At 37.9% G+C, this 20,735-nt stretch overlaps 2 protein-coding genes across 3 annotated transcripts in view; one reads left to right on the forward strand and one right to left on the reverse strand.

The window, feature by feature from the left end:
• Nucleotides 1-1,774: 1,774 nt before the first annotated feature.
• On the reverse strand, nt 1,775-14,026 carry ATG12 (autophagy related 12). Of its 2 annotated transcripts, XM_058538863.1 has the most exons (4): nt 13,593-14,011; nt 10,068-10,204; nt 4,227-4,289; nt 1,775-3,329 (listed from the first exon to the last, which is right to left on the reverse strand). In XM_058538863.1, the coding sequence occupies exons 1-4, from the start codon at nt 13,753-13,755 to the stop codon at nt 3,270-3,272; spliced, it is 423 nt and encodes a 140-aa protein (XP_058394846.1). In that variant the 5' UTR covers nt 13,756-14,011; the 3' UTR covers nt 1,775-3,269. The 2 variants fall into 2 exon arrangements, with proteins under 2 accessions (XP_058394846.1, XP_058394855.1); XM_058538872.1 differs by lacking the exons at nt 1,775-3,329; nt 10,068-10,204 and having other exon boundaries at nt 4,228-4,289; nt 13,593-14,026.
• Nucleotides 14,027-14,144: 118 nt separating this feature from the next.
• The window catches only part of AP3S1 (adaptor related protein complex 3 subunit sigma 1), a 58,495-nt gene continuing 51,904 nt past the window's right edge, over nt 14,145-20,735 (forward strand). The window contains exon 1 of the mRNA XM_058538849.1: nt 14,145-14,314. Coding sequence (XP_058394832.1) covers nt 14,246-14,314 — 69 coding nt within the window. The 5' untranslated portion in view covers nt 14,145-14,245. The remainder of the gene's footprint in view (nt 14,315-20,735) is intronic.

The raw sequence follows: 20,735 nt of genomic DNA on the forward strand, positions 1-20,735 counted from the left end.
TTGCAAATATTTTCCTTTATCTTCTGCCACACAAAAATTTAAAACACACCAATTTCCATTATTGTTGTTTTTCTAAGTTAAATCATACTTTCCAAGCCACACTTAAATTCATTTATTCAATATGTAATGAATTACTAATTATATGTGTGTAAGGAAATGTACTATTATACGTGTGTGGGTACCAAATAAAAAACCAAAAAAATCCTATTTTCAGGGCCATTTCAATCATGAAAGGGTCTGGGACACATGCTTATAAGGTAGCATGCAGTAAGTGCTGTAATAGTGGTAGTTTGCTGTTAAGTGTTCTTTTGACGGAGACAGTATCTCCTCCTTGAGTGACTCAGATAAACTTTAAGAAGAGTTAAAAACTGAATTAAGCAGAACAGTAGGATTTGAAGGGGTAAAGTGGTAAGTACATTTCCAGAAGTGAACTGCATGAGCAGATCTAGGAAACAGAAAAACACAAGGCACATTCAGGGAATACTGAATAATCCAGGGTGGGCTGAATAATCTTGTAAGAAAATAGTATTTGTAAGACTAAACCTGCTGAACTGTTTTCTGAATACTTTTCCTTCCATTATGTGGTCTGTTGCTGACTTCCCTAGTGCCAGAAGCTTACCAAGTATATTATAATCCTTGGAAAATGAAGCAGAAACTGTATGAAAGGTGATATTCATTTTCACATCCCTTGAACACCACAGACTTTCCCACTCTGGGTTACAATGCTATATAATCTAAGACATAGTCTGCACATCTCTTTGAGTTTTCTAATCTGATTAGAGTAGATGATATTTAAGGTCCCTTCAGGGTTTAGACTTCTAGAAAATCAAAGATTCCAGGAAGTATCCAATCTTATCTTGATTACAGATAAACATTCTTGGCTTACCTTATACTCTAATATGGGGGACTCATTATGAAGTCCTTGGCACAGGTACCTTCAAAAATGGAAGCACAATATTCTAATATTATATACATTCTGTGTGCTACCGGTCATCTTTGCACAGGAAAATAAAGTGTGACGTTATTGACATCCATTTCCTCATAAACGTGCAAAACTTAAAATATAACCTGAGGATTCAGTTTCTCTGCCGAGTTCAATTACAATTAGGTCAGTATAAAGCAGACACCTGCAAAAATATCTGTGAACTGTGTTTTAGGTTCTAGTTACCCAATAACTTATGGGATCCAGGCTTACAAGTAAATGTTGCAGTTAGCATGGAGTGATTAATTGTTTGGGTAAGGATTAAGAGATAAAAATGTAAATATGGTTTGAAAAAGTGTAAAGCCCTGTACATTCTTCAAGGTTATTAGGGAAGAAAACAAGATATATATATTTAGCTAACCTTAGACTTAATAAATAAGTTATTTAGATCAAAAAAGGACAATTAAATTGGGGGCCAGCCCGGTGGCGTAGCGGTCATGTGCACGCGTTCCGCTGCTGGCGGCCCAGGTTCACATCCCAGGCGCACACTGCTGCACCGCTTGTCAGGCCATGCTGTGGTGGCATCCCATATAAAGTGGAGGAGGACTGGCATGGATGTTAGCTGAGGGCTGATCTTCCTCACAAAAAGAAAAAGGACAATTAAATTGATGTCACAAATTCAAACTCAAGTAGTTTTGATTGAGGTAGTAAATATTCTATCATCTGAAACTGCAGCAGCAAACATCATGTGTAAATTAAACACATTTTTGCTATTTTTAAATAAGATATGCATATAAGTAAATATGTTCACATCCTTCAGTAAACTGTAAGTGGATGAAGCTAGAGAACAGATCTTTTTCATATCCAACTTATTTGACTCAAAAATAATACATTTCCAGCTTTCAACACACATATTAACTTCTTACCTAGTCTTACAAGATAAATTTGACAATTCAATCCATATTATTTCAGTGCTAACTACTAGCTGTATTAATTTATTAAACAGGGACATGGGTATAAGGGGACTTAAGCATTTATTCTTGGGCAGAAAATGAGAACTGAAAAGCGATTTCATCACCGTAAACGGAATTGTTCCTTAGCCTTCCCTAAAGCTAATGTATGGCAGATCATTAACCATAAAGTACATTCTGGGGTTTAGGGGATATATGTGTAGTTCAAAGTCCTTTGACAAAATCATATCATCCCATTATCTTTGAAAATAAACACTTAGAATTCTCATACACACCTCAGATCCTGTTTGGATATTCCATTCAATTTACTGGAATTTTTTTTTTAATGTTGCATTACAAATATAATATAGAATGAAGAAAAAACATTAAATCTCACTTCAAACAACCAGTCTAATAGCATAAGTAAAAATGGTGCTTTTAGTCATGGCATGAAGTACACACAAAATCTAAGACTATTTTTCAATTATTCTTTGAGCATTTTCAAGTTGCAAAATGCATTGTAAAAAAACTTAAAGATGTTGCCAGGTGTACTCACTGAGTGCTTTTGACACTGTAAAAGTAAGAGACAGAATAACACCACAGTTATAACCATCGGGACTCAAGAATCATTATATGGTAGGACTGAAAAGAGCTGTATGAATCATTTGTCCAGAATTTGTAAAATTCCGTTTCCCAATACAATAACTACAGCATGCATTTTCTCTAAAGCAATCTTCCAGTGTGTCAACATGCGTGCTCTCTTGGCTAGATGTTTGGTAGAAATGAGCAGGAACAGCTTTTTTCCTCCATTATCATCTGGCAAAGATCTAACACCAAACGGCCTCTTTCTGCCAGCTGTGCTGCCCTCTACTGGACTGTGTAAGGTATAGAGCCAGCAGGTCAACGCAGCTTTGTTTCATAAGGTGACACTGTAAACAAACATGCAAATGAGAAAAGGCATATCCCATATCTCAAACAAATTGAACTTCCCTGGACAAGCACAAAAAGAATCCTTTAGTAAACTGACTTTTACAGTAGGAAAAAATCAGCAGAGCGCTAATTCTACAAACAATTTCAGTCATTTTGAGAACTGATAATAAAGAGGCTTTATACAGTCTTATTTTCCTTTTCAATATCTTGGAGGCAGATCTGGAGCAATACCTGTAGTAATGGGTATACTCTGTCAATCTTTTATGATGATTTGTGTTTTAATACAAATCACATTTTTTTGAGTCCATCTACTCTATGGATTTTTTTTATGCATAAACATGGGTCATAGTAGATACATGCTGAGTAGATCATATCCATAAGTCTCTTGCCACAAATATCAAAACTTTTCAGAGCTGTTTCCTTTTTGACAATTCATTTTAAGTAAGCAAGATCTTTTTCTCTGTAGTTCATCCCCATGCCTGAGATTTGCAGTAATGCAGGACCAGTTTACCATCACTGCCAAAACACTACGAAAAGAAAAAAGGCAACAAATTAAACTCAATTTTTGTTATTTCTCAGATGAAAGTAAGAAAAAAAATGTATCATAAATAACCCTACATGTACATGTAAGTTATCTATAAGGTATTTCTTTCAATAGATGCAAGTTACTATCAGACATTAGTAATCATAAATGTTTAATAAAACCTGTCCTTTAAGTATCTTAGGCATGGACAGCTTTACATATTTTAATCTTGCCCCTTTTCTACATCTCTGACTATAATGTGCACGCTATTTTCTAGTAGTGGTGCTACTGTGTATACTCTAACAATTACTGCCATGAAACTGTAAGAATGTTGAATAAAGTCATTCTTTGCAGTCTCCTTTTCAATTTCTTGGAGGCAGATCTAGATTACTGATTATATAAACAACGTAGAAGAAACTAGATGTAGGTAAAAAAGGAGACTTTACTTTCTGGGCATACTTCCAAGTTAGCTTCTGTTTGTATTATTCATTCCTTAATTCTTCAATCACTGTATAATTTTTTGAGATCCAACTATGTTCAAGGTGTTAGAGATATAACAGAGAACAAGAAAATGATTTCTTCTTTGCTGACAATTAAGAATGGCATATCACTGTTTTTTTTTTGGTGAGGGAGATTGGCCGTGAGCTAACATCTGTGCCAATCTTCCTCTATTTTGTATGTGGGACGCTGCCACAGCATGGCTTGGTGAGTAGTGAATGGGTCTGCACCCGGGATCCGAACCTGCGAACCCCAGACCACCAAAGTGGAGTGCAGAAACTTAACCACTACGCCACAGGGCCGGCTCTGGCACATCACTTTTTAAAATGATGATGTGAATGAATGATCATACTATACACAGATGTGCACATTCCATTAAAAAAATAAAGCAGTAATGTTTTACCTCATAGAGGGTTCCAACTTCCTGGTCTGGGGAAGGGGCAAAGGACTGATTCACGTAAATAAACTGCAAGAAAGAAAAAAAACTATGGCAATTCACTTTTAATGGCATCCTGATTAATCTGCATTTTTCTGGGTTCCCATTAGCCAGCTATTTCAAATTATTTGTCTTCAGTATTGAAGAAAGCTTCCCTAAACTTCTTTCTAATTCTCATAAATTAGTCAACTAAATGACATCTTTATGAAGATCATGTCTTTCCTCTGGAGGAATAAAAATAACAGAATTTTTATTCCTAGAACAGTGCTTTTCAACTTTTTATAACTAAGAAACTTTTAAATATTATTTTTACAAATAGCTTTTGAAGGTTTAGCTAAGAAATTACATTATTAAAAATATCAATTTTCTCATTTACTCATAATTAAAGACAGAATTTCTCCTAACAAACTTTCACAAACACAGCCCAAAATCAAGAAATCTAATATTTGAGATAGTCTGTGCATTTTTCTTGGGTAAACGACATACATGGTTGGATTTTTTTGACCTTTACCCTTTACCCTTTGAAAACTCTCAAAGGTACTAAACTTCTGGCTGGGTGCCACTACTGTAAAGTCACTTACAGCCAAATCAGGTAGGAAAAATGTAACATAGCTGAAACCTAATGTCTTTACAACCTTGTTCTTTAAAGAATTCATTGCTCAATGTTTCAGTTTAGTCTGTTTTTCCTAAAACATTTCTAGTACTTAAAAAATTGCTGAAGATACTGAAAGGAAAGGTCACAGTATCAAAGTGGCTTTTGATAATTTTCTTTTTAGAAAACAAAACATTATTTGTAGGTAATATATTCAATTTTGCTTTGTCTATAATTAAATTCTAACACTAAAACTTCCTGGGCTTAACATAGTCTTAAAAAAGAATATCTATATCAATATCTACCAGAACAGTTGGTTGACAGATACTACTTGGCCCACCAACTATAATAAGAATAAATATTGCTTACGTTTCTCCCTTAGGCAATACAATGTGGTAACTAAACGTAGAGGCTCTACTGAGACAGATCCAGGTTTGAATCTTGGCTCTAAATTCAAATAACTTTTCTCAGCCTGTTTCCTTATTTGTAAATATGGAAAATAATAGTACCTATACTTCTTGGGGCTGCTGGGAAAGATAAAATGAAATAGTACACATCATGTAATGGTGCCTGGTATACATATTCATTTGACATTAGTTATAACTATTAAAATATTTGAAAATAGTTCATGATTAAATACCAATTCATGGTTTAGGCTGAATAAGGTTCTAACATAATTTCAGAAACTTACCAGAAATCAGTGTGCATTTTAATGTGAATTTCCTGTAATACAGACATAATAATTTGTGTTTAGCTCCTGGCAGTTTAACTATGAGTGAATATAGATTTTACTCTTTGGTATATTTTAAATTAGGAGAAGGGCTCTTGGTGACAATTCAGTTTATTTTAGCAAACATTCTCTGAGCGTCTATTATGTGCTTGGAACTGTTCAAGGTGTGGAACTATGAAGATTAATATGACCTCTCCCCTCACTGACTTTTTGATCTATTGGAGAGCCCAACACATATGAAGAGAAAAGACTATAGATGGGAAAAGAGCATCTGACAAAGTGTGCAGTACACAGACACATGTATAGCCTAGCAAAAAGCTCAGGGAAGGCTTCCTGGAAGAGATACCTGAGGAATAAACAGGATTTAACTAGGTGAAGATAGTAATCAGAATTTTGTAGGCAAAAGAAACAAAAGTAAGATGGTGTGAGAGTAGAGGACAGAAGAGTAGATGTAGTAGGGAACTACAGGAACTCAATGTGATTTTGTAACAGGAATTAGAAACTGAAAGTGACTTTAATAAAAAAGAGCAATTCAGCTAGTTTAAACGGATGTTCCATGGAAGTAAAATTTTCAAAATGCAATCTTCTGCTAAATGCTAGAACTTAGGAAGATAAAATTATTTTAGTTTTAAAGAATAATGATTTTGTTTTTAAACCACCAGTCTTTATGTTGATGTCTCTTTAGTTATTTTGGCTGTTACAAAGCTTTCTCTAGTAGATTCCTCAGGAAGAGTTCATGGGAACAGTATTCCCTGTGTTCTTGCACATTGCTAATAGTTTGTGCCCTGATTAAAAAGCCAGTTTTGGGGGCTGGCCCTGTGGCCTAGCAGTTAAGTTCAGCCTGCTCTGCTTCGGTGGCCCAGGAAAAAAAATAGTCAGTTTTCTTGCACATAAAATCCTTATCTCACACTTTCCTTGTATCTTTCTTGTCAAAGTTTGATGATAACCTACTTTTCTTTCTAAGTCATGTCTTCCTTTTCCCCCCTAGATGTCCAAAGGATTTTTTTTTTTTACTGAGCAAGATTCGGCCTGAGCTGACATCTGTTGCCAGTCTTCCTCCTTTTGCTTGAGAAAGATTCGCCCAGAGCTAACATCTGTGCCAGTCTTCCTCTATTTCATATGTGGGTCGCCACCACAGCATGGCTGATGAGTGGTGTATGTCTGCACCTGGGATCCGAACCGCGAAACTGGGCTGCTGAAGTGGAGCGTGCAAACTCAACCACCACACCACAGGGTCAGTCCCTCAAAGGATGTGTTTTGGTGCTCGTTATTCTGGGTTGGTATTCTCAGGTACTTATTTAAATATGTAGTTTCAAATCTTTTTTTAAGAAATTTCCCTTGAATTATAGTTTTTAAGTATTTGTTTTGTTCCTTTGCTTTGGTTTTCTTCTTCTTTGTTCATACTCAATATTTGTCACTTTCTCTCCAATCTTTTTTACCTTTCATTTCCCTTTGATTAAAACAGAATTTTTTTGCCTTCTATTTTTCTTAAGGCATTATCTGTTATTTATTTGCTCTTATGTTACTTCTAGGTAAGTCTCCATTTCTGAAATAACTTTTATTTGTAATTCTTTTCCTGAGCTCTGTTACTTCATTTGAGTTTTATACTAATGTTGATTTATATTGTTCTTTCATGTCTTGTATCATTTTCTTCGTGTCTTTTAGCTTGTTTTGAGATAATAAGTTAGTTATTGACATGTCTTATACGTACATTTTTCTGACATGTTTTCATTGTCTTTAGGGATGTTATATCTTGTTCTCTTTCTTTTTTCTTATGACATTCTATGGGATTCAACCTTGATACTTCTCTGTTGCTTGATTTTTTTTGTGTGTGTGTGTGTGTGTGTGTGTGTGTGTGTGTGTGTGTGTGTGTGAGGGAGATTAGCCCTGAGCCAACACCTGTTGCCAATCCTCCTCTTTTTATTGAGGAAGACTGGACCTGGGCTAACATCTGTGCCCATCTTCCTCTACTTTATATGAGATGCTGCCAAAGCATGGCTTGACAAGCAGTGCATGGGTCCACACCCAGGATCCGACCCTGTGAACCCTGGGCTGCCAAAGCGGAGCACGCAAACTTAACTGTTACGCCACTGGGCCAGCTCCTCTGTTACTTGTTTTTATATGAAATTAGTTTTCTTCAACTTTTAGAATCAAGTGGGTTAGTGCAGTTCTTTTAACTCCATAGAGCTCCCTCTTTTGTTGTTTTTGGTATAGTGTTCAACAATATGCAGGCCTGCTTTCTGAGCTCTCCAGGTTCTGTTCCCCTCCACTTTGGTCCAGTCCTTTTCTTTCCTTCCTCTCATATTCCTACCCTCATCAATTTTGTTTCACTTCCAGAAGTCCCTCCTCAGTGTGGGATCTTGTCCTGGAAGAGAGCCTTACTGAATCTGTTTTGAGAGCTTTCAGGGGCAGACTGCTCCAGCCGCTTCAGTCCTCCTTAGTGCAGATATACTGTAATCACTCGCTACTGGACAGAATAAAACCCTCTCAATCTCAACTATTCTTAAATTGGCCTACTGCAGTTTCCAGTGAATACCTGTTAGCTATTTCCAGGTTCTCCTTTCCTCAGAGCTGTCAGATGCCAATCTTGTTTGCTTCTTTCAGCACATTTGCTGATATCATGCAGATCCTGTGGCTATTGACGGTCTGTCCCCACCAATTTGCATTTTAGGGTTCATCAGGATACTTTATCATCTAGTTTTGTTATAAATACTGATCACGGGTTTTTGGTTTTGCTATCTAGTTGACTATGTTTTTGTGGGAATTTGGAAATTCAACTACGCCTTCTAACACTACTGCTATCTTCCCAGAATGCTCAGCATCATTGTTTTCTTTAACATCCATTTTGCTAAAATAATGTGGGTACAGCTAGATGAAAGCCAGAAGATGAGTTCTAATTTTATCTAGGAAAGTGACAAAATGATTCTACTTGTTTATGTTACCTATTGCTTAAATGGGAAAGGATAATCAGATTCACTATGAAGGTTTAAGGTTGAACTATATGAAATTGCTGTTTTTATAAGTTAAAATGGTTGACTGATGGCAATTTTACATGGTTCAATCTAATACATGTTGATATCAATCAAGTCCTTTCAGATTGCTGGATATAGGCAATACGAAACGTCAAGACTCTAACATTAACATAGAACATAGCATCATTTCATCTTTTCTTCTATCTATAAATTTCTAAAACTAATGCCTTAATTACTTGGTAGTCTTCTGGTTTCCTACCTCTCCAACTCTTCATGTTGCACCCTTAGTAGGGATATAGCCTCTACTCATTTCTCTGAAGCATGTCATCATTCCCCTAACTTTCCCATTTAGACGTGAACTCTAGGCAAGGTCTTTTGCTCCCAAGGTTTTAGCTACCATATGTATTATAGTGGATGACACTACAATCTTGCCCATCTCTCATAGTGAATTAAATTCTATATGGCACTCTTATTCTAAAACAGACGATTTTTTCACTCTGATCAAAAAGAGAGATGTTCACCTATAAAACTCAAATATTTCCAACACTTTTCCCAGACAACATCCTTTGGAGGAATCCATGCTTCTATGCTATTCTTGCCTCAAATAACTTCTAGTGAATAACCTATCTTGCCCTTATTTTTGCACCCATGTCCCTTTTGTGAGAGCCACTTACAGCCAAACTCTTAGATCAGAGTAGTTCTTCCTCTTCACTGAGAAAGAGAAACAGATTCCAAAACGTCTCACTTTAATAATCAGTTCATTCCTCTTACCGGTTCTCACTCCTGTGTTCACATGCAACTAAATCCCTCTCCAATACTTATACATACAAATTCTTAATTGTATTTTAAAAATACTTAGTGATTTTTCAACTACCTATCCACTCATATGCTATCTGTATTAGTACTGACCAAGATTGTGATCTGCAGATAAAGGCGTCTAATATATTAATATAACATGTGACAAAATGCCAAACACATGTAGACATTTAAATTTCTATAGTCGAATACCATGTTAAAAACCAATGGCATTTAAAACATGAATCCTTACAAATGCCACCAAGAAGTGCTTAACATGTACCATAATATGAAATAAGTGTATCTCTTAGTTCTTCCACAACATATGGTAAAGATATCTTGCTTACCTCAAGAAGAATAGGAAGGAAGTAGCACTGACATTGAAACAAGTTAAAAAACTCCAAAACTTTCTATACTAATGTTCTATGATAGATCTTTCTGCATGGGCACTCAGTCACTTTTTGAAGAGAACAACCAATACAGTAAGTAAAATAAAATTGGTTCACATTGTAACAGCAAATCTAAAATTCATTCCATTTCAGGGTTCCCCAGAGAATCCCTCAATAAAGCACAGAAATTCCACCAACATAAAAAATAAAAAGACATTACTGAAGTAGCATATGTGGCTCTATATGCATTTTTATATACAACAGTTATTCATTGTTGCCTAGGAACTACTGTGAATTTTTGTAGGGAAATGATCACCATTGGTTTCATACCAACTGTTCTGAGGCCACAAGTTTTAAGAACTTTTTGATGAAGTCAATGAGTCCTTGGATGGTTCGAGTTCGCTCTACAGCCCACTTCTTTGTTTTCATTATAGGGGTGTCTCCCACAGCCTTTAGCAGAATGTCAACTGTAAAAGAAAAAATTAGTGACAATTACCCTAAAACATCTAAAGAAAATGTGATATAAAAGACTTTAGAAAACTTAAACCTTTAATCTACCTACAGTTTGTGTATTTATGATACTGGAGGTATACCCAAGATGTAAAAATGTTAGTAAGATTCTTTTTCATCATATTTTTGTGGGTTTTTTTCCTTGCTCCTAAAGTCCCACAAGGTCTCCCCATGAAACAAATCTTTAAAATGCATTTTAAGATAACAGGCGATTCCAAAGAGAAGAAATATAAATGGTCAATTAAGGTATGAAAAACATAAAAAATAAAGTCATGGCCTTTTTCATCTACCAAACTAGTAAAGATTAGAATAATAGTGTAGATGATACTACTATTGTGAATACAAAATGGTATACCCTTTCTGGAAAGCAATATGGTAATACATTACCAAATACTTAAAGATATATTTGACTCGAAGAAGAGTCTCAGGAATCTAAGAAAATATGAGATGTGAAAAGATTCACTTACAGGATTTCACCTTCACTGAAACATTTATAGAAAAAAATTGGTAAACCTAAATATCCAACAAAGATATTTAGACGGGATTGGTTAAATAAAGAATATTATACTCTATGATAGAATTTACATACTGTAGTAAAGAATCCACACTCTAAACTCCCTGGGTTCAAAACCCTGGCTTTGCCACTTGTTAGGTATATACACCTGAATAAGCTCTTTAATCTCTCTGTATCAGTTTCTCCATTTGCAAAATGGGGATAATAGCGCCTACCTCACAGAGTTGTTATGAGGATTAAATGAGTTAACACATGTAGAGAGTTTAGAACAGTATCAGCTCATAACTCATACTTACTGAATCTTAAGATTAAGCTGCCTTTAAAGAAACATAAAAGCATATTTAACAGTATGAAAAAGTTATCAAAATGTACTCAATATAAAACAGCACGTATATGATCTCAATTTCATTAAAATCATCACAAGCATATATTCACATAAATGTGGCATATGCACCAAAATGCTATTTCTTAGTAGTGACATTATAGACAATCATTATTTGGTTTTACTTGTGCTTTCTGTAACCACTAAGTTTTCTACAATACACTTTTCAATGAAGGAAGACAATAAAAATAATTAAAAAGAAAATACAAAAATTAGGAGCCAAAAAGTTTTCAGATAGAGAAATCAAAGGTTTCAATAATCCAAAATACAAAGATGCAAACGCAAAGACTATGAATCTGTCTCCTGAAGTTCCTTTGCTAAAAAGAAAAAAAAAAAAAGACATCTACAATCAAAAGCAACACTGAAAGTAAAATAGTGTTCTGCTGTCCCCTCAAGTTAACTCTGTTCTATTACATCCTTCTTGTCCCATTCTTTGGTACTAAAAACTGGGACCCAATGGGGTCACTGAGACCAATTTATTCAAGTTTACCCCTCGAATGAGGCACCTAGAACATATGATGCACAGTTTATCCTCCTGCTTTAGTTTATTTTCCTTCCTCCACTTAATAAGTCTAGCTTCTGTTATCTAGGGAATAGAGATGAATTGGGAGATAACTAAGATTTTGGTTAATTCACCTTCTATACTTGCCCTTCTCTGCTCCTTCAATCCCCTGGGGCTATCAATAACTCAACTGCAATTGGGCATTTCAAGAAAGTGAACCAGAAAATACTGAGTTGTACTACTGAAGAAGAGAGAGAGGGCAAGAAGCTGGAGAAGGAAACGTATTTTCTGTAATTATAACTGCACTCTTTTTTTTCCCTTTAATTCTAAAGGTGATTTGCTTGTAGTTCTCAACCCTAGCTACTTTAGACTCAACTGGGGGAACATTTACAAGAATACAGGTGTCCACATCAATTAAATCAGAATCTTCTGGAAGTAGGGAGTTGGCACCGACATGTGCAAAAGCTCCCCTAGGTGATCCTAATGTGCCAACAAGACCAACAACCTTGGTCTGCTTCCATAATCTTTCTTCTTCTGTAGATTAAACCAAAGGCGGGGTATAGGAAATATTTAAGCTTCTTTCATCAGACGTCCTCAAAAAAGGACGACAATTTCAAGATAGAAATTCAATAGCTAGAAACTAAATTTTAAAGCAGAGAGGCAAACTCAAATGCTCACAGGAGCCAGAAAATGAAAATCTGATTTTTAAATGATGGTTTAAAGATATATACCATGCAGACCAAAGAAAACATGCCATATAACCTCAGGCCATATCTGGGCTCTGGGCCATTGTTTTTTAGCCTCTGTTTTACACAGTTATCTTCAGGGTCAAGTAGTAAGCTTTTTACTAAGACTATCAGAGTTTAAAACAAACCCTTTGAAAGTCTGTTCCTGCTTATAGTAAATTGGACGGAAAAAAGGGAACAAGAATCTGTAAAACTCGTGGGATTCTTTAAGATTCTAATGGTTACCTATAGAAATAACCACACGTTTCTGTTTCTCTACTACTGCACCACATGGAAACGACACAATAGATTTCCCCCAAATGTAGAGGCAGTCTGATTTAAAAGGGAGACAGTGCTAGGGGAGACAATTATCCTCCACAGCAGCAGAAACTGAAGTTCGATGAAAGGCTGTGAGATCACTGACCAGAAAACATGCCATCTCTACACTTTAAGACTCTGGACTGAGAAAACCTGTCTAAGGTCCAGGGTCAACCTCTTGGAATCAGAGGTGTTGATCTGCTGCTTTTCTCATAGGCAACTCTACATACAGTGCTCCATTTAGGAATTTCTGTATTTTATAACGGCGAACTACTTCTCAAGCAATCAAGAGGTGAGGACAGCTAGTTCAAGCAATGAAAATGATTCGCTTACAAAGGTTCCAAAATGGTGTTTAAAAAACAAAAGGCGACGCCTATACCTTTAGTTTTCCCTTAGTGTTCTTCATACTGGGTAAAACTCCAGTTTTTTGGTTCAAGGAGTGAATTCCCACGCAATTGGCATAAAAAACAGCCAACCGGTCGGAAGGCGTGGATTCTAATCCAGACTTGTCACCGACCATCCCTATCACCTTAAATCATCATTCAAATAATTAGGTCGCACGTTAAGTACCTGGAGCTACCAAGATCCCACTCAACTCCCACCTTCAAAGAGCTCGCCGTCTGGCCAACTCGAAGATCAGAGTACAGGGTAATAACTGCTGTGACAGTCAAGTACTGGGCACCCCACCGCGAAGGTGCGTCCAGGGATAGTTTTCTTTAGAGGCTCTCAACTCAAAGGTCTTGAAAGCCGAATAGTACACTTCCTCTCTCCTGATTGGTCAAAAACCAGGTCTGGGACTGGCCCTCCTCTAAACTTTGCTTCTTTATACTGGCCGCCATCCCTAATCGGACGCAATCTAAACCTCCTGCCTCTGCCCAGAAGGAAACTGCTCTCTCAAAATTACTTTTTTTCTTGGTGTCGCCGGCAGGTTCCTCTGTTCCCGGGGAGACTGCAGCGGAAGAAGGGGGCTCCGGAGTGGCTGTTTCAGGGGAGACCTCCGTAGGTCCTTCGCCGTCAGCCGCAGTTGAGGGTGGGAGCTGCAGAACGGACTCCGGCTCCTCAGCCATCTTGCTCGGTGGGAGGCGAGGGCGGAAGTGGTGGGCGGCGCTCAGAGCGTGCAGCGGGCGGGCTTGGCGCCAGGGAGCGTCGCTAAGGAGGCGCTGGAGTAGGGGGACGCAACCCACAGGCGACAGTTGGGGTTGCTGGCTGGTCCTCTGTGTGAACCTGTCGCAGACCCCTGACCGTTAATGCCGCAACTACCGTTTTCCCTCAGCAACAAGCCTCCGGAAAGCGCCTTTGAGCATCGTCCCCGCACGACAACCGAGTGCGCAGGCGCCCCTCCGGCAAGGGAACTCCAGCCCGGAGATATTTCCGCTTCCCTCCGCGCCGGCCCCGCCCAGGCCCCGCCCCTCCCAGGCCCCGCCCCGCGGCTCGGGAGCGCGCGCGCGTGCGGGAGGGGGCGGGTGGGGAAGGATCGCTGGCGAGATCCCGAGGCGAGGCTCGCGCGCCCGCCCCCGCCCTGGCCCCTAGCGCCCACCCTGTCGGCCCGGCTCAGCCATGATCAAGGCCATCCTCATCTTCAACAACCACGGGAAGCCGCGGCTCTCCAAGTTCTACCAGCCCTACGTGAGTATCCCGCCGCTGCCGATCTGGGCGAGGGGAGTCGTTGGCAGCAGGCAGCGCCCTGAAGGCGACCCCTTCAGGCGCGCCGCGGCCCTTCTCGCGCCCCGGGCTGTCAGCCTCGCGGTGGGTGTGGGAAGGTGCCCACCTTCCGCAGCGCTCCTATCCTCCGACGTGGCTCTGCCGGGGCGCCTCCTCCGCCTGTCTGTGGGCTGGGTGGTTTCCCAGCTGCACGGGCGAGGCCCTGGAGACTTCCCGGTGCGGGGTCCTGGCCGGTCGGGCAGCTGCAGCCCACCTGTGCCCGCGAGCCCACCGGCGCCCTTGCCTTCCTGCCGCCCGAGGCTTCTGTTAGCCGCTGAGGACAGCGCGCTCGCGCGGGTCTCGCAGCCCCACCTCCCTGACTCCCAGCCTCTCCTCGTGGACTTCTTTCTCTTCTCCTAGGGACGGATGGGCTAGTGTTTTTCACCGTAGTCCTCCCATCGCGCAGGAACTTTGGCTTCCTGCGTTTTGATAACTGCACACTCCGTAGTGTCTCCTGTGTGTTGCGATAGATGGTCGACTGCCCAGTGTGACGTGCAGGTGTCTCCTTATTAAACAAAAAGATAAGTGAGGACCTGACATTTTTATCGGGCTTTTGCCCTAGTAGCTGTAAATTATTTACAACGGCCATAACTGGCGACGTTTGTAGTTGACCGATTAGAACTGTGGTTCTATACCTGAAAGTTTTCATTTCAGCTGCTGGGTTGGCATTTTTCTACATCAGGGAATTTGCCCTAATTTGTAGTGGTTCTTCTGCTTATGAAGAATAGTAATATTTGTAAAACTCTTTTAGTACTGTAAATATTGTTGGAAAATGCAGGAAGTTTTAAGGTAGTAAAGATAAATAATTTATTAATGATTGAAAGAGGGTTATAGACAGATGTGCCTATCTGAGGGCAAAATTCATCACCGGGTAAAACACATAAAATCGAGCTCTAAATGGTAGGATTAATGTAGAGATATACCTATTGTGTAGTAGTGGGGCATTTTGCTTAGAGCCAGAAATGACCTTTCAATTAAATGTTGAAATTTTGCCAAGGCTAACACTTTTATGCAGATAAATCCCAGATGGAAATCATTCCTGCCATTAAAAATTAAATGTGAAAATGTCACTTTGCCTAAAATGATAATGCAGTCTGTGAAGGTGTTAGTTGAAGTGAGAAATCTTGAGCTTAGTCCTCATTTCCTTTTCGAAAAAGTGGTTTTGCTTTTGCTGGCGATAAAGAATATTTTCTACTATTCCTGTTTGGTTTTAGTATAGTATAATTTAAATACTAATGCTCTATTTATGAATTCTACATCATTTTTAAATCCAGGATAAAATTCTAGTTGATCCTTCTGAGTGCAAAAAATGCCCTTAACTCTACATTGTTAGCCATTTGCCTAAAATATAGTCCTAGCCTGTATGGAAGGAATCCTTCTCTTAACAAAAGCCTGTGCCATTCGCTTGCAGTGTAGAAAAGGTATGTTCCAGTAGTAAAACAGAATTCAAAAATGTGTTTTTCCATATCTACATATTGCACTTAATAATTAAGCAGTATTCAAAATAGTAGGTTTCTTGGGTAATCCATAATATCATTGTAACCACTTCTGTAGTGTAGAATATAACTATCTACAGAAAAATGTATTTAATTTGGAAATCCAGGAATACGTCTTTTTCTTGTCCAACAGTAGGAACAGAAATGTCTTTTACTCAGTAGGTAGCAGTGAAGGTTAATGTGGGAAGAGGCAGTTTTGGCAGCAGTGGTAGCTCTAGTGTCATTTTTGGCCTTTGCATAAGTGGCAGTGTTACTGGGGACAGGGAGCTGGGAGGTGTAAAAAGAAGAATCTGGTGGTCACTGGACGTGTAGAAGTGGGGATGCCAGGAGCTGTTTCTGTGTATTAGTCTTTTATAAATTGGGTTTTGCTAACTGTGTATTTATTTTTGTCATTCAGGAATAATTTAAGATTATTTATTTATCTGTTTGCTTCCTCCACCAGATCATAACCTATTTGAGGGAAGAAATGTTTTTCATTCATTTATTCCATCAGTCAGTTTGTCAACAAAAACTGATTTCATGTCTACCATGTGCAGGCAGTGTTTAAAATCTAAAAATGAACAAACAGATAACTTCTCTTTTGGCAGGGGAATAGACAAAGCTAATAAGAAGTAGAATATATACCATACCCAATAGTAACAAGTGCTGTGGAGAATTTAATAAAAAGGGAAGGATGATGGAGAGTGTGAAGGTGACAATTTAAAATAGGATAGTCAGGTAAGTTCTCACTGTGAAGGTGACATTTGAGCAAAGACTTGAAGGAGGTAAGAAAGCCAGGCTTGCAGATATCTGGGGGAAGATCATTCCAGGCAGAGGGAGCAGCAGATACAAAGGCTCTGAGGAGGGAATGTCTGTTTGAGGAACCTGCCCTGTTTGAAGAACACCAAGAAAACTGGCATGGCAAGAGCAGACTAGTAAGGGAGAGTAGTTGGAAATGAGGTCTGTTTGTATAGGGCATCAGAGTTTATTTTATTCTCACTACCTGGAATGTCCTTCCTTTCCATTGCCAAATGTCCAGATTCGACCCCCTGTTCCAGGCTTATCTCAAACATCACTAAAGCATGCCCTAAAACCTTTTATCTTGATGAAAAACTCCTCTTGGTTCTTAGGATTTTATTTTTATGGTACAGTATTCTGTTTCACAGCCTATAATTCTTTGGGGTGATGTACAGATTCCTTGAGGGAAGATATCAGGTTTTAGACATATTTGTGTCACCCCCAGCAATCAACATTGAGTCTTGAATATAGAAAACTCTCAATTAATCTTTGCTAAATGCATTCATTAGAGTCTCCTAGCTTGAGATGGAGTTTGGGTTAGAAGTGACTTCCTAATATTCCTTCCAACTCTTAAAATTTAGTCCTTCATTAACTAGAGGTTTTAAGAATCCATGCCTTTAGGACAAAAGTAATAGTGGCATAGCTGTTATTTCAACTGTTTCTGTTTTAAGTTAAGAGAAGTATATATCTAATAAGATTGACAGTTTGGAGATTAATTTACTAAGCAGTATCTAGGAGTCTGGCTGCATTAACAGTTCGTACCCTGATAGGATGCCAAGGTTTGGGTCCAACAATAATGTTGTAACACTGAGCAGTTTGAAAACTGTTTAACCGCTTGCTAACCAGTTTCCTTTACTGCGTTGGATTTCCGTTCCTCATTTATCCTCCCTCATGATACAACAATTTATATGTTCATCTTTACCCTTTAATAGTGCAGATTTGCACTGCCTGCTGTAATAGATTTTTAGATTTGATTGTGCTTCCAAACTGCTGTTGTGTGTGAGACATAGGAAGTCACACACCTGTTTTGCTAAATTGACGTTTTTGGTTCATTCTGCTAGAGTTGGACATTAAGAATTCAAGGGTGGCCTTAGAATGTGTCCTCTTTTGTTTTTGCCTTCCATATCCTTGAGCTATGACTGCAGAAGTTCACATATTTTTCTTGGTTTAATTGTTTCTTTTATTAATGCTTAGCCACAGCAACTTGGCAACAATAAACTTTAGTCTTTTAATATTTGCCTGGCAATATTTGTGTATTACTATAAATGACTAATGAGACTTATATTTCACAAACCAGATATATTTTTACATAACAATCAAATAAAAAAAACCCCTTGGGTTATGATTCCTGTGTTATTAAGAACCATGGCATATCCTTTGATGAATCACTTGAATAAAGTAAAAGTATTTTTCTTTTATGTGAATTATCTTAGTTGTTTCCACAGATAAAAGAGATTGTGTGTTTATATGTGCACACACAGTGCAAACAGTAAAGTTTTCAAACTGTTATGTACATGAGTTGCCTCAATTTTCTTATAAACCGTATCTGATTATTAAGTTGTTTTCAATCACATGCAAGCCCTAGAAGGAACTCTAAGATTGTCTTTGCCTTTTTTTGAATTTGTTTACATGAAAAATATAAGTATGTATAACTTTTTTTTTTCCTTTTTAAAAAATCTTTAAGAAAGATGCATCCATATTGACTGATCTTTTTTTGGTGACTATTAAGACGATGTGGCAGATGGGATAAACTTATTTTTATGATCAAGATATAATTGTCAACCATTCTAATTGTTAATTAAGGTGTTAACATGTAGCATTTGAACTGTTTGTTAAGAAGATAATTCCAAATGATTAGATTTCCTTCCATATTACTTAAGATGCTTTTGGCTACATATATTTGATATAGTATAGCCTGACTCAAATTTGCTTAAAAAAACCTATGTTAGGTTGCATAATAGAAAATGCAGAATAGTAGACAGATTCCAGAATTACTTGATTCAGCAAATCAATGACTTCATCATAAATCCAGTTTCTTTCTCTTTCTCTGCCTTGCTGTTTACAAAGTTGATATCCAAAGGCTGATTTCCTCCTTGAAATCAGTGGTAATCAATTCAGTTCACAAGGAGAAAGTGATCTGTTCCTGGAATATGTCTTTTCCTTCAGTCTGGGTGGTTCTACCAAGACCAATAACAGCTTACACTAATCAGGATCCACCCTTGGAGCTGAGGATGAGAGTGGAAACGTGAATAAAATTGGTATTCTATTGGAAAGGTGGAAGAGAGGAGTAGGTGTTGGGTTGGCAAACAAGTGTCCACTATTCCCTCTTTATTAGCTCACATTATTTCTTTTGAATAGATACTATTTTTTCTCTTCTGTAATTTTAGATTACTTCTGAAATTGTTAATATCCGGAATGGTTCTTGATAATATGTAGTTCTGAACATGTGCCACAAAAGATCTTAGTTCAGGGTATTCCTTATATCAAAGGATCATTGAAAAATTCAAATTCTAATATGATCACAATTTTTGTAGGTAGTATGCTTGAACACTTGCTTTTAAAAAATTAAGATAAAACCTGTTAAAAATTAAATTGTAAAGGAGGAAATGAAATATTCAAAATGACAGTGATTTTTTGGTTTTGGGGGAAAGGTTATAAATAGAACAATGCTATAGTTCATTCCTCTGCCTTTCAGAACAAAGGAAAGCCTTGTATAGTGTGGCTATATTATGTTTCTTTAGTAAAGTTGTTGATGTTAAATTATTTATTTATTTTTTTATAACTTTCTGTTTGTGATTATGTGGAAAATATTTAAGTATTAAGATCACTGAGGTCCTCCTTGATTTCACCATCCCCAGATAACTATTAACATTTAGTGCATTTTCCTAGTCTTTATTTTTCCTTCCAGAATGTCCAAATGAAAAGTATACACCTTTTAGACATTAATAACACAAAATGCATTGAAGCTGTTGGTAGATTTTTGGAACATTTGTGGGTTTAAGATAACCAAATATGTTAATGTCTGAATGTTTAAAATGTTTAAAAATACATTCATGTATGTTAATAGCACTTTAATAATTTGCATATATTTTTTCTCTGTCTATGTCTTTTTTACAAAATCGAACTCATGTATGTAACCTGAGTGTATCAGGGCCCTTCCATTTTCTAATTCCGACAGGAAATCTTTGCTAATTTTGGTTGGAGTCAAGGAATTCATTCTTGTCTTTAGCACTTGGAGTCGTTTTTGTACTTTGAGGGTTATGGATTTCTTCACTGCTGCTGACAAGCCAAGGTAATTCTGAGTTGTAGACCACCTAGAGGAGGCCCCCTTCCAGCCTCTTGTTATATAAAACTCTCAATTGCGATAAATTACCCATGTTCTTTCCTTGCCCATTCTGCCCTGTCAGCCTTCCCCTTACCAAATCCTTTGAACTGCAATATAGATAAGGAACTTCTTTACTGAAGGATCAGGCAACTCTCAGAAGGATATTGGAGTGTAAGAAAAATAAAGGCCAACATTCTAGCTAACAGGTGTTAGGTTCTTAAAACTCTAAGGGGAGGCACTTCCAGACTTAGTCCTTTGGGAGGAGGAATGGCCTTTTTGAATACTACCTCACCTGTCCATTGCACTCTCCTTTCTCTCTTTCCCTGCCCATATTCCTTCAACAATTTTATTTGTTGTTTGTATGGCCTTGTTCTAAGCACTAGTAATATTGTGATGAGAAAGATGGATGTCGTCCCTGCCTTACAAGTGTACATTCTAGTGATAGGAAATAGACAGTAAACAAATTATGTAAAATTGGGATTAGTCTGTGAAGAAAAATGAAACAATGTAAGGGGATAAAGAGTGATAGGGGAGAGGCTGTATTAGATAAGATAATCAAGGAAAGCCTCTTTGAGGAACTGACATGGGAAGAGAGCTGAACGAGGTAGGGCAGTGTATGAGAACAGCTGAGGAAAGAATGATTCAGGCAGAAAGAGGTGCAGGATCCCTCAAATGGCACCAACTTGATGTGTTGAGGAATAACAAGAAGGCAAGCTGAGTGATCGCAGGGAAGAGTGGCAAGAGATGA

Source organism: Diceros bicornis, chromosome 1, assembly GCF_020826845.1.
Source record: "Diceros bicornis minor isolate mBicDic1 chromosome 1, mDicBic1.mat.cur, whole genome shotgun sequence".
NCBI classification, from domain to species: domain Eukaryota; kingdom Metazoa; phylum Chordata; class Mammalia; order Perissodactyla; family Rhinocerotidae; genus Diceros; species Diceros bicornis.